The sequence below is a fragment of the Myxocyprinus asiaticus genome, chromosome 14 (assembly GCF_019703515.2).
Source record: "Myxocyprinus asiaticus isolate MX2 ecotype Aquarium Trade chromosome 14, UBuf_Myxa_2, whole genome shotgun sequence".
Lineage (NCBI taxonomy): Eukaryota > Metazoa > Chordata > Actinopteri > Cypriniformes > Catostomidae > Myxocyprinus > Myxocyprinus asiaticus.
This window is the reverse complement of record NC_059357.1, coordinates 41,655,744-41,669,980: the sequence shown is the minus strand read 5'-3', so window position 1 is coordinate 41,669,980 and position 14,237 is coordinate 41,655,744. Positions and strand designations below refer to the sequence as shown.

Genomic DNA, 14,237 nt, shown 5'->3' with positions numbered 1-14,237 from the left:
CTCTGCTTCAATGTAAGTCTGTGGTATTTGTATGCCTGCTTTATTGTCCAGCAGGTTTAAATCTGATTGCTTAGAAAAGTAATGGCACACCTCACTTCAACAAGCCACACATGGTATCATTCATATCCAAAGCAAAAATTCAAGTCTTGCAATGCATTTTAGTACTAAAAATAACTCCTGCCCTACATTACTTTCCACTGTAATAACCTAGATTGCGCCATAAAAATAGCCATATAAGCTGGCAACAAAAACTTTCCTATCAATATTGTTTCACTGAGAAATATGTCAAATTACGGACTTTAAATGTATTTTGAATGCTGTTTCCTGTTGTGTTTGTGTGTTCGTTTAGGGTTTATTTCAGAAACCGCTGGGTGAAGACGGTGCATCCGGTGGTGCAGCAGTACTGTCTGATCTCTGGAGCTTATTTCACCTTCCAGATGCCCACGCAGCAGGATGTGGAGCGCCACCGTGTGGTTGTGGTCACACTCAGCACATCTCAGTACCTCTGCCAGCTTGACCTGGAGCCAGGTGAGCACACATACACCCTATAAAATCAACCTAATATATATATATATATATATCACACACACACACACACACACACACACACACACACATAGTGTATATATAAATACATCCACTGAGCACTTTATTAGGAACACTTGTACATCTACTTATTCATCCGATTATCTAATCAGCCAATCGTGTGGCAGCAGTGTATAAAATCATACAGGTCAGGAGCTTCAGTTAATGTTCACATCAACCATCAGAATGGAGAAAAAATGTGATCTCAGTGATTTGGAGCGTGGAATGTTTGTTGGTGCCAGATGGGCTGGTTTGAGTATTTCTGTAACTGTTGATCTCCTGGGATTTTCACACACAACAGTCTCTAGAGTTTACTTAGAGTGGTGCCAAAAACAAAAAACATCCAGTAAGCGACAGTTCTGTGGACAGAAACGCCTTGTTGATGAGAGAGGTCAACAGTGAATGGCCAGACTGGTTCGGGCTGACAGAAAGGCTATGGTAACTCAGATAACCACTCTGTACAATTGTAGTGAGAAGAACAGCATCTCAGAATGCACAATACGTTGAACCTTGAGGCGGATGGGCTACAACAGCAGAAGACCATGACAGGAACTTTATTAGGACCATAATGTTCTTAATAAAGTGCTCAGTGAGTGTGTGTGTGTGTGTGTGTGTGTGTGTGTGTGTGTGTGTGTGTGTGTGTGTGTGTGTATATATATATAATATACATACAGTATATACTCTTAATGGAAATGATATTTTAAAACCCTTTTCCATGTCACAAATGACTGCAAAGGTCATGGAAACATGTTGGTTTAAGTGTGGGATTCCTGGCCAACCTATTAATGTAATTGCACATTGGTTTATGACCTAAATGGCATCTATATTGTCTTAAATTATTACACTTTTTCACTTAAGATTAACTCAAGAGTCAGTGACCGTACTCTCGGTAGACCCAGTGTTGACAAACTGGAAAAAGTGTAAATATCGGTAAAAAAATATCGGTCAAACCGATTATCGGCCTATCTCTATACACGACTTCTCTCCTTGTTTCACTCTGTATTTTTGTTCTTCCTGCTGTCAGCATGCTAAAGACAAGACTTGCAGCTGGTTTCATAACTACACGCATCTTATTAAAACAAAGACATAACAGAAGCGAGTCACAGCTGAAAGTGGCCGCATTAAACTCCTCCTGCTGGAGCGATCTGCAGCAGTTTATTAGGAGAGGCTAATTTCCTCCTCCAGTGTGTCTGTGTGCAGGATCATCTGTTGCTAAGAGATGCAGCTCGCCCATCTAACATCATTAACATCACAGCATCATTAACACCCAGTGCTGTCGTCTCTATTCGTTTGTCTCTCCCCTGTTCTTATCCCTTCATTTAAAGTCATTACTGCTGATTTTTGTCTTAGTGCTTTGGGTTTTTGGGAGTTTATTCCCTTCACTGACACAAACCTTTTGTGTTTTTATTCCTTTTGGTCATGTTTGTTTGTGTGTTTGGAGAAAGGAGGCCAATTTTGGTGTGATTACATGCAGGACTGAGATAAAACAAACAATCTCGATTCTTCAGCCTTTGGCGATTTTTAATGTTTGTAATCGCTCTGAAACGGTGATTTAAACCAAAACAGTCATTAATACCAGTTTGATTCAAAACGTTTAATTCAAGAAGGAACAAAAAAAAAATTTACTTAAAAATAATCAAGGCATGATTTCCACTAAATTAAAATGTTTAAATTAATTCTTCTTTGTATTCATTTATATGCACCAATATAACAATACATGCACCGTATTAAACAGCAGTATTTACCTAGATATATTTTTAAACACTTTCAAAAATGTAAAATGGCAAACAGAGATTTCCATGAAGATTTTTGAGTGAAGATGCAAACGAATTATGGGTGAACGATATTTAAACAGCAGTGAATTCAATGCTGACATTTATATAATACAATAAAATTTTTGTTTTTATTGACGTATCAATGAGTTATCTATCAATCTCACACTCACACACACACACACACACACACACACTCACACACTCGTGCAGACCAAACCAACATCTCTGAGAGAGACTGATACTGTGTGCAGAACCTCCTCTACAGAACCTAATGGCTGACCCTTTTGTGTTAATGGTTGGTGTGTTTGTGTTATCTATTATTAATGGCTGTTCCTGTGAAGCTCCATGTAATGAATATTTCATTTTTTGTGTTTGTAAAGGGATCTTCACACACATTCTGTTGGACGAGGCCGCTCAAGCCATGGAGTGCGAGACCATCATGCCATTGGCGTTGGCCACTAAGGGCACTCGCATCGTGCTGGCAGGAGATCACATGCAGGTACATGAATTATGATGTCATGAGTGAGAACTGCCACATAGGAAAGAGTCACTTAAGCAGGAAGCCAAAAAATAATGCGATTTCAAAAAATTAGTTACCAAGAAACCAAAATGTGTTCTCTTAATGCATGTACTTGGTGTTATTGTGCACGATTCATTGGTGCACAGTTTTTCTGTTTATATAGAAAAGCGTTTTTCGTAATATTTCATCAATATACAGTGGCAAGAAAAAAGTATGTGAACCATTTGTAATTAGCTGGTTTTCTGCATTAATTGGTCATAAAATGTGATCTCGTCTTCAAAGTCACAAATATAGACAAACACTTGTCTGTAAAATGTGCTTAAGCTAAAAACACACAAACATTTATGATATTTCATGTCTTTATTGAACACATCCCATTAAACATTCACAGTGCTGTGGAAAAAGTGAACCCTTGGTTGAGGTTATTGCTGCCAAAGGAGGAGCAACCATTAATTAAATCCAAGCATTTCCAGTAGTTTCAGATTAGACCTGCACAATGTTCAGAAGGAAATTTGGACCATTCTTCCTTACAGAACTGCTTCAGCTCAGCCATATTCTTAGGATGTCTGGTGTAAACGGCTCTCTTGAGGTCATTCCACAGCATCTCTATTGGGTTAAGATCTGGGCTCTGAATGGGCCACTCCAAAAGGTGGATTTTATTTTTTGAAGCCATCCTGTAGTGGATTTACTTTGATGTTTAGTGTCATTGTCCTACTGCATCACTCAGCTTCTACTGAGCTTCAGCTGGCGCACAGCCACCCTGACATTATCCTGTAGGATATCTTGTTAAACTTGGGAATTCATTTTTCCCTCGATGATGGCAAGCGGTCCAGGCCCGAAGCAGCAAAGCAGCCTCAAATCATGATGCTTCCTCCATCGTACTTCACCGTTGGGATGATGTTTTCACGTTGGCATGTGGTGCCCTTTTTATGCCATATGTAGTGCTTTATCTAAGCAGAACAAGTGCTTTCATCAGTCCACAAAACATTTTCCCAATAGCGTTGTGGCATGTCAAGGTGGTCTTTAGCAAACTTCAGGTGTGCAGCATTGTTTTTGTTGGAAAGCAGTGGCTTCTTTCATGGTGTCCTGCCATGGACACCATGCCTGTTTATTTTTTTTCCATATACTTTAGGTCTCTTGGGTTCTTTTTTACCTCATTGAGCACTCTGCGATGTGCCCTTTGAGTCATCTTGGCTGGACGGCCACTTCTAGGGTGAGTAGCCACAGTACTAAATAATCTCCATTGATAGACAATTTGTCTAACTGTGGGCAGATGAATATCTAAACTCTTTGAGAAAACTTTGCATAAAGCTGGAAAGGATTACAATGCAACAATTCTTGATCATAGGTCTTCTGAGATCTCTTTTTTTTGCGAGGCTTGGGCCACGTCAGTAGATGCTTCTTGTGAATAATAAACTCAATGTTTGAGTGCTTTTTATAAGTCAAAGTAGCTCTAACCAGCACCTCCAATCGCGTTTCATTCATTATATGCCAGGTTTTTTTTTTTCCTCATTAGCTTTTGTTGACATCATTAGGCTAGGGGTTCACATACTTTTTCCAAGCTACACTGTGATTGTTTGAATGATGTATTCAGTATGTGCAAGAACAATAAAATAATTTGTGTGTTGCGAGTTAAAATGGACTTAGATGAAGATTAAACCAGATTTTAAGACAATTTATACATAAATGCATAACATAACCAAGGTCACATGGGCAGGAAAAATAATATTTACCAATAATATCCTAGCCCACTTTTCAAAATCCAATCAAATTTTAATGGACAAAAAATCAAGAAATAATGTGCCATGTAGTGGATTCACATAACATAACATAATTTATTCAACAAAATGTGACTTTTGTCCATGAAACACAAAATAAGATGTCAGAATGTGCAAGCTGCTCTTCTGTATAATTGAAAATAAGGCTTCATAAGAATAATCCATATGACGTGTGTGCTAGTCTTTCTTAAGCCATATGATGATCGCCTTATTGGCTATTATACTGGAATTTAAGTCATTATTTTCTGAAAATCTTCCCCAAAACACTCAAATCTTATTTGCGCTCGTGGAGCTTTCATTTTTCTTCATGATCACTTTCTCAAATGTTTTCCTCATCAAATGTTTTAAAAGTTTGTTCTCAGCTAATCATTACATTTAAAGCAAGAAATTCCTCCTGCAAACCTCATCAGATTCGAGTTTCTTTCTTCATGAAACACTTAGAGGAGAGAGCACTTAAGATTTCTGCTTATTAACACTGGATCAGAAGTCGACCCAACACTGATGACGGTGCTCTGAGCTCAACCCAGAATTCTCTCTAAACAGGGCAACAGGCTCTCCACACTGTCACATCTCGTCTCTCGCGCTGGCCTCACTCTACAGACGGTGTCACATTAGTGTCTGACTCCCGTCTTTATAGAACCAGCGTAGCCCGAGTGGAACCAATGGACCTCTAATTAAATGCCCTTTAGATAGAAACCTCATAACCCCACTCACTTCCTGCAGCATTAATTATTCATCTCACCTCACCTGTGTCTCCTCATCTTAAGAATTTTACAAAAAACTAAACTTGTTCTACCCCAAAATTAGGAATTAGAGTTCAGTGGGTGCGTTGCATCAAAAGTGTCAAGTATGTTGCACACCACATCCACAAGATTAAATAAATGAACAAATAAGAGATCTAAAGTTCATAGTCATCGATTAACTCTGAAGAGTTGCAAAACTAGCCTATAAACAAAACAGTATTCCAAAATAAATTATTACAAAGGTTTCCATCAGGACAAACGTAGTCAGGACCAAACTTTTAGCCTTCCTATAGTGTTAGTCTTTTTTTGACCGAAATCACTTTTTCTGATGTAATAAAAATGGTTTCCTGTATCTAAGCAGAACAAGACTTGGTGACTTTTCCTCCACTAGCCATCTAAAAACAATAAAAAAAATAAAAAAAACTTGATTCAAGAATTCTAAGTGGTCATTAAAATAAAAGAAACACCTCTACCGTTCACGGTCAAAATTGACCGACCAAATTAAAATGAATGGGAAAGACAAAAAACAGAGCTGTTTTTTTTTTTTTTTTTTTTTTTTTTTTATAAAATTAATAAATCAGCCACAATGCAGAACACACACATAAAGGGGGGAGGGGGGAGAGACCATGATACACACACACACACACACACACACACACACACACATAAAATGGGTGAGACTAACACAGCCAGATGGCAGAACGTGGAACACAACACATACACACATACGCACACACAGAAGACTCAGGCTTTGTTCTCTGTTTTATACACACATTTTATTTTTACAGTCTATTGCTGTTCATTTCTGTTTATTACTGTTCATTTTCTTGACATTATTATTAATTTACTTTGAGTAAAAAAAATATATAATATTTGAAATAAATGATTGGCATGACTTCTCTTTGTAACTCCAGGTCAGGTTTGACTGTAAGCATACATTTGCTCAAGATGGCGCCGAGTATGGCTGCTGCGTTGCGAGCTCCGACACAACATAGCAATGTTTTGTTTGTGTTGTTTACAATTCTTATGTTTTTTGTCTTGGATGTTGTCTGCCTTATTGTCTACGACAGACAAACACTTTTGGACATTGGTTCAGCGATCTCACACCGAAAACCGGACTTCACATTCCTCAATGCCGACCCGCTGTTTACAAACACGCCAGCGGAGCCCTTTGTCTGGGCAGCACGGCCGCGGAAACGCAGGAGGAAAAGGGGAAACAGAGCCGGCGTTCTTATCAGAGTAAGACGCCGCGCAAATCGACCCCCGCTACCCACTATTCTACTGGCAAATGTTCAGTCTCTGGATAACAAGCTCTGCGAGCTGAAAGCGTGGATCTCTTTCCAACGAGAGACGAGGGACTGCTGCATTATCTGCCTTACGGAAACTTGGATGTCTGCGGAGATTCCAGACTCAGCCATCGAACCCGCAGGGTTCTCCATGCACCGAGCGGACAGAGCGAAAGACCTCTCAGGTAAAACTAGAGGAGGTGGTGTATGTTTTATGATCAACAAATCCTGGTGCTACTCTCCGTTCCGGGATGGCTACAAATCCCTCCCCCGCCCACCATTTGGCAAATCGGACCACTCTTCCATTCTGCTTCTGCCCGCTTACAGGCAGAAATTGAAACAGGAAGCACCCACCCTCAGAACGATCCAGTGCTGGTCGGACCAATCAGATTCCATGCTACAAGACTGTTTTGATCACACGGACTGGGAGATGTTCCGGTCCGCCTCTGATGACGACATCGAGCTTTACGCTGATAGCGTAATGTGTTTCATCAGAACGTGCGTAGAGGAAGTGATTCCGACCAGAACTGTACGAATCTATCCGAATCAGAAGCCGTGGATCAATAGCGATGTTCGCGCGGCACTTAATGTGCGGACCTCTGCTTTTAATTCCGGGAACGCGGAGAAGCATAAACAAGCCAGTTATGCCCTCCGAAAAACTATCAAAACAGCAAAACGCCAGTACAGGAGCAAGATTGAAGGACAGTTTAACACCACCAACTCTAGAAGCATGTGGCAGGGAATTAACATCATCACGGACTTTAAAGGGAATAAAAACTCCACCATGAACACCGCTGCCTCTCTACCGGATGAGCTAAATACTTTTTATGCTCGTTTCGAGGGAAATAACACCGCCCTCGCGGAGAGAGCTCTCGCGGCTGAAGCTACAGAGGTTAGTTCACTCTCCGTCTCTGTAGCGGATGTAACCCGATCCTTCCGACGGGTGAATATCCGCAAAGCCGCGGGCCCAGACGGCATTCCGGGCCGCGTCATCAGAGCGTGCGCGAACCAGCTGGCTGGTGTTTTTACGAACATTTTCAACCTTTCCCTCTCTTTGTCTGTAGTCCCCACATGCTTTAAAACATCCACCATTGTGCCTGTTCCAAAACAATCAAAAATAACTTGCTTAAATGACTGGCGTCCTGTTGCTCTGACCCCCATCATCAGCAAATGTTTTGAGAGACTAATCAGAGATTACATCTGCTCTGTCTTGCCACTCAATCTTGACCCGCTGCAGTTTGCTTACCGCAACAACCACTCCACTGATGATGCCATTGCATCTACAATACACACTGCTCTCTCCCACCTGGAAAAAAAGAACACTTATGTGAGAATGCTGTTTGTAGACTACAGCTCAGCATTCAACACCATAGTGCCCTCCAAGCTAGATGAGAAACTCCGGGCTCTGGGCTTAAACAGCTCGCTTTGCAGCTGGATCCTGGACTTCCTGTCAAGCAGACGCCAGGTGGTTAGAATAGGCAGCAACATCTCCTCATCGCTGATCCTCAACACTGGAGCCCCACAGGGCTGTGTTCTCAGCCCACTACTGTATTCCTTGTACACACATGACTGTGTGGCAACACATAGCTCCAATGCCATCATTAAGTTTGCTGATGACACGACGATGGTAGGTCTGATCACTGACAATGATGAAACAGCCTACAGAGAGGAGGTACACACTCTGACACACTGGTGTCAGGAGCACAACCTCTCCCTCAACGTCAGTAAGACAAAGGAGCTTGTGGTGGACTTCAGAAGAAAAGACAGAGAACACAGTCCCATCACCATCAATGGAGCACCAGTGGAGAGAGTCAGCAGCTTCAAGTTCCTGGGTGTCCACATCACTGAGGAACTCACATGGTCCATCCACACTGAAGTCGTTGTGAAGAAGGCTCATCAGCACCTCTTCTTCCTGAGATGGCTGAGGAAGTTTGGAATGAACCGCCACATCCTCACATGGTTCTACACCTGCACTGTGGAGAGCATCCTGACTGGCTGTATCTCCGCCTGGTACGGCAATAGCACCGCCCACAACCACAAAGCACTGCAAAGGGTGGTGCGAACTGCCAAACACATCATCGGAGGTGAGCTTCCCTGCCTCCAGGAAATATATACAAGGCGGTGTGTGAAAAAAGCTCGGAGGATCATCAGAGACTCCAGCCACCCGAGCCATGGGCTGTTCTCACTGCTACCATCAGGTAGGCGGTATCGCAGCATCAGGACCCGCACCAGCCGACTCCATAATAGCTTCTTCCCCCAAGCAATCAGACTTCTGAACTCTTGATCTCTCATGATCAATATACATCAGCATCGCACTTTATTACCCTTACTCTTATATCTCACACCGGACTGTCATAAATTATATTATTATTATATTATGTCTCTTAACAACTGACTATCAACCGACAGCCTGAATGTCAATACAGTACAATACTGTACATTCTATATATATATATATATACTTTTTTTATATATATTTTAATTTTTAATTTTTATTGAATAATGTGTATCTATATAGTAAAAAACAAAAAAAACAAAAACAGCGTATTGTATACTGTACAGTGTATGTTATTATTTGTATATTGTTGAGTGTAATTATGTGTATATCAGATGTTTAAATTGTGCTGTGTTAATTTGATGTTATTGTAAATTGGTATATGTCTCATCACTGTCACGACTGTATGTTGATCGGAACTGCACCCAAGAATTTCACACACCATTGCACTTGTGTATATGGCTGTGTGACAAAGTGATTTGATTTGATTTGATTTTAATGTGACATTATTACAAAAACGGACACTTCAAAACAGTTATAAAAAAAAAAATGCTGAACTTTGACATAATAGTTTGATAATGTCTAAATACATTATTTTGATAATGTATAAATATATATCCAAATGCATAACTTGTAATAAAATGTAGAATTACTACACAGTAGGTGGCTGCATAGAACACTGCAGCCATATACTGGCTATTATTGTCATAACATGATTTTTGAAGTCATGTTATTTTTCTTTTTTTTTACCAGATGGCTGCAATCTTCCCCCAATACATGACATATTCTCACATTTTGTTCATTTTTCAAATTGTAGAAGTGTAGGTTTTCATTGTAGTGAAGTTTCATAAATTTGCTTATTTGCAAATGCAAATCAATGCTGAAATCGAGAAATGTATAGGTAAATAAGATCTAAAAAAAAAAATCATCCCAAAAGAAGTGCATAATTTTATTGTTTTTACTTCAGGGAAGAATTGTTTTTTTACCATTTCATACAAAAAAATTAGTTTCACCTGTACTGTTTCCGGTCAAAAATGACCATGAACAGTAAAGCAGCCCTTGTTTAACAGAATAGGAGGGTTAAACACTAGTTTACACCACTTACAGTAAATGTCTTTTTGATTTGTTTAAACTTTTTAATTTGGTGTGCAGTTTCCTTGATGATTTTAACTGAGTAAATATTTAGAGCACATTTTCTAATGTGTTTTTAATAGGCAATGACATGTACACAAAATTGCTGAAATTAAGTGAGCATCTATTTTGCACCATAATTACACATAATTCACTTAAAATATTTAAAAAGCCTCAATTTTAGTCAATATATTGGTTGACTACTAAATTCAAGGAATATTTCATTTATAATGAAATTCATAAGATATCATCATTTACTCATCCTCGTATTGTTCCAAACCTGTATGACTTTCTTTCTCTTACACAACATGTTGACAGTCTCTTGGTTTCTATTTTTTGGTTTCTTTATTATTATTTTTAATTCTCTAAAGCCCCACCCACAGAGAAATCTCATTGGTCCAAAATCCTGCTCCGCATAGCTGTGAAACTTCAGCTATGTTCTGATTATCTTTTTTTTTTTTTTTTTTTTTTAACTGGACCTTAACACTTACTTAATTTACAAATTTAAAACCATGACTCGCACTGCACACAAACAACTAATATTGGCATTATATTCATGTTGTTTAGACATAGGGGAACTGGCCCCACAGTGAGCCTGGTTTCTCCCAAGGTTATTTTTCTCCATTAGCAAACAACTTATGGAGTTTTGTGTTCCTTGCCACAGTCACCTTCAGCTTGCGCACAGGGGTTCTAAATACAATTATTATTAAATTTTTATACACAATTTACAATCATATTTAATCAAACTACACAGTGAAGACTTTATAGATATTACAGTTTCATTTTCTGTTAATGCATAATTTCCTGTACAGCTGCTTTGAAATGATGTGTGTTATGAAAAGCGCTATACAAATAAAAATGGCTTGACTTGATTTACACTTTTTCTTTTCTCTGAGTTGCCATGTATCAGAGTGTAACCTTGGCTATAACATTAAATATGTTAAGCTCAGTGAGTACTGACACTGACTACCACCCCTGGAGTCACAAGTTCAAATCCAGGGTGTGCTGAGTGACTCCAGCCAGTTCTCCTAAGCAACCAAATTGGCCCCGGTTGCTAGGGAGGGTAGAGTCACATGGGGTAACCTCCTCGAGGTCGGGTTTAGTAGTTCTCGCTCTCAATGGGTGCGTGGTAAGTTGTGCGTGGATCGCGGAGAGTAGCATGAGCCTCCACATGCTGTGAGTCTCCGTGGTGTCATGCACAACAAGTCACATGATAAGATGCACGGATTGACGGTCTCGGAAGCGGAGGCAACTGAGAATTGTAAGCTACATGTTGTTGTGTTTGGCTTGACGCAACGTTCAAACAAGCAGAGGAATGTTTTGATAGTGCCACAGTTTTACACTTTTAAGGGAAAGTAACCTGCAGATGGCTTACTTATAGTTCAGTCATGACACCTCTCAGAATAAATGTAAGGTGTTATAATGGATATGACAAGTTGGTAGGTTTGGTCTTGATGGGCTAGATCTGCTAACACTGCTGCTGCATGATTAGACGTGCATAAAATCCCTTTGAAGCAGATCTAGACAAGTGATTCTGGGTAGGAGGATGATTTCAAAGAGAAAACTCTCGTAGTGCACTGCAGTGAATCCGGCTAACCTGCAAACAACTGATGCAATTTAAATGTTCGACAAAGTGAGAGTACGCAAGTTGATTGGCTAACAGATAACATGTTCAAATGACCTATCAGAATGCACCATGTGGAGTTTCACGGCTCAGTCCTTTGCATGTTAAGCTGAGATATGAGAAAGTGTTTTAACATATAAAAAAATGACACACATCAGCTATGAAGTGAATTGTATTGCTGTATTGCAGCTAATTTAACGCATGTAATCATGAATCTGCTGTGTTTACTGTCTCCTGCAGCTGAGTCCGTTTGTATACAGTGAGTTTGCGCGAGAGAGGAACTTGCACGTGTCCCTGCTGGACCGTCTGTACGAGCATTACCCATCTGAATACCCCTGCAGGATCCTGCTGTGTGAAAACTACCGCTCACATGAGGCGATCATCAAGTAGGTGTGAACATTTTCACACACTCTTCCTGAGGGGAGAAATACGTGCAAACACACACAACATTAGAGCTGTGCTGGCGCTGACGCAAGTACACACATGTGAACCTTTCTTGTTCCTCTACTTCTGTTGTTCTTCGTATGCAGTGCCTTTTCTTAAAGTTTGGATCTGGGTTTTTTTTTTTTTTTTTTACATTTATACAATAACATAAAATTAAACAACAACGATAGGGCTGCTTTATACGAACTTTGGCTGCATTCCGAAAACGTAGGCGGCTGCCTAATAAGTTAATGGTTTAAACAACAGTGTTTTTGGATGAAAGGAACTCTCTGAACAGTTTAAAAAGCACCTTATTTCCATCCTTATACAGCCTCCAAAGGCAGCATTTTCCACTTTTCAGACGCAACCTGTGTCTTCAGGTTACAGTTTAAACTGGGCACATGAGGGCCGTATGCAGTGTCACTGTAGCCGAAGTGAGAGATGAGACGAGGCGGCAAAAGTGCTCTTTAACCATGCAGCACACGCTGAACTCCACGGACAACATGTTGAAAATGCACTAACTACTGTACTGAAATACTCCACATTAACTTAAAGACGTCTTGATGCAAATTAACCACGCAGTAACCGGCACGCAATACTTCCCTCATGTAAACTAGATTTATTTTTTTATTTGTCCCCTTTTTCTCCCCAATTTGGAATGCCCAATTCCCAATGTGCATTTTAAGTCCTCGTGGTCGCGTAGCGATTCGCCTCAGTCGGGGTGGTGGAGGACGAATCCCAGTTGCCTCCGCGTCTGAGACCGTCAACCCGCGCATCTTATCACGTGGCTTGTTGAGCACGCTGCCACGGAGACATAGCTCGTGTAGAGGCTTCACGCCATCCACCACGGCAACCGTGCTCAACTCACCACGCGCCCCACCGAGAACGAAACACATTGTAGCGACCACAAGGAGGTTACCCCATGTGACTCTACCCTCCCTAGCAACCGGGCCAATTTGGTTGCTTAGGAGACCTGGCTGGAGTCACTCAGCACACGTAAACTAGATTTCTTAACGGTTTAGTGTAGAATACAGTTCAACTACCCACTCTCGATAAACATCTGATTATTTATATTCGTCATCCGAGGAAAAAATCGATGTAATAATCCAGAAATTACTTTATTTTCTGTGTTGTCACACGGCACAAACAGTACAGATGTGATGAACTGAAATCATCCCCCGATGAAATCATGCAGCAGCTCTCACCACTTGCACACACGTGTAAAACGGGTGATTTTCTTTGGATACTTTGTTTTATGTTATTTCTGTAAGGGAATTGTAAAATTAGCACAAACATCTGCATAGCAGGCCAGCAGCTAGTTTGTTTACTACCGGTAAAGGCGGCTGTGGACTCCTTGAGATTCTCAAAGCTAATTGTGTCATAGGTTTTTGACCAATCACAGGCTGCAGCACCTCCCACAGTCTGCCACAGTCCCTATATGCCCCAAAAGTACCTACCCCGGAGTACTTGTCCCCTAAGACACCTTTGAAGAACTATAGTTCCTTTGGTGCGGAAGCGACAAAGTACTAGTCCTGGGGAAAAGTACCTAAAATGGGCTTTAGTACCGCCAGTGGGAAAGGGCCTATACCATTTAGTGTTTGTTTAAAAGTTCCACTTCAGTCTCATCAGACCACAAGACCTTTTGCCAAATCTTTCCAGTATCTTCCAAGTGAAGTATTGCAAAGTCTATACAGGCAAGCATGTGCTTTTTTTTTTTTTCTTCAGCAAAGGCTTCTTCCTAGCCACTCTCCCGTACAGCCCCTTTTTGTGCAATAGTTTTTAGATTGTTGAGGCATGGACATTATTTTCAGTCACAGCCACTGACTTCTGTAGTTCAGAGTGATGTTTTTTTTATTTGTCATGATGTACAGTACTATTTACCAACTGGAGAAAAAAGTCGTACTTTTAATATATTCTAAATTTTGAATCTGACACAAAAATGGTGAAAACTGAACTGCACTGGGGGCTGAGTACTTTTTCAATGCACTATATATAATTATGTATAAATATATCTAAATATGAGAGGATTTTCCTCAGGGAAAGAAAAGGCACCACATACAGAGAATAGTTACACACATACACACGCATTCAATGGCA

General features: G+C 40.4%; 1 protein-coding gene across 1 annotated transcript in view; it reads left to right on the top strand.

Annotated features, from left to right (window-relative positions):
* The window catches only part of LOC127451148 (probable helicase with zinc finger domain), a 90,943-nt gene that overhangs the window by 29,336 nt on the left and 47,370 nt on the right, over positions 1–14,237 (top strand). The window contains exons 16-18 of the mRNA XM_051715606.1: positions 350–528; positions 2,741–2,859; positions 11,958–12,103. Of these exons, the coding sequence (XP_051571566.1) occupies positions 350–528; positions 2,741–2,859; positions 11,958–12,103 (444 nt within the window). The remainder of the gene's footprint in view (positions 1–349; positions 529–2,740; positions 2,860–11,957; positions 12,104–14,237) is intronic.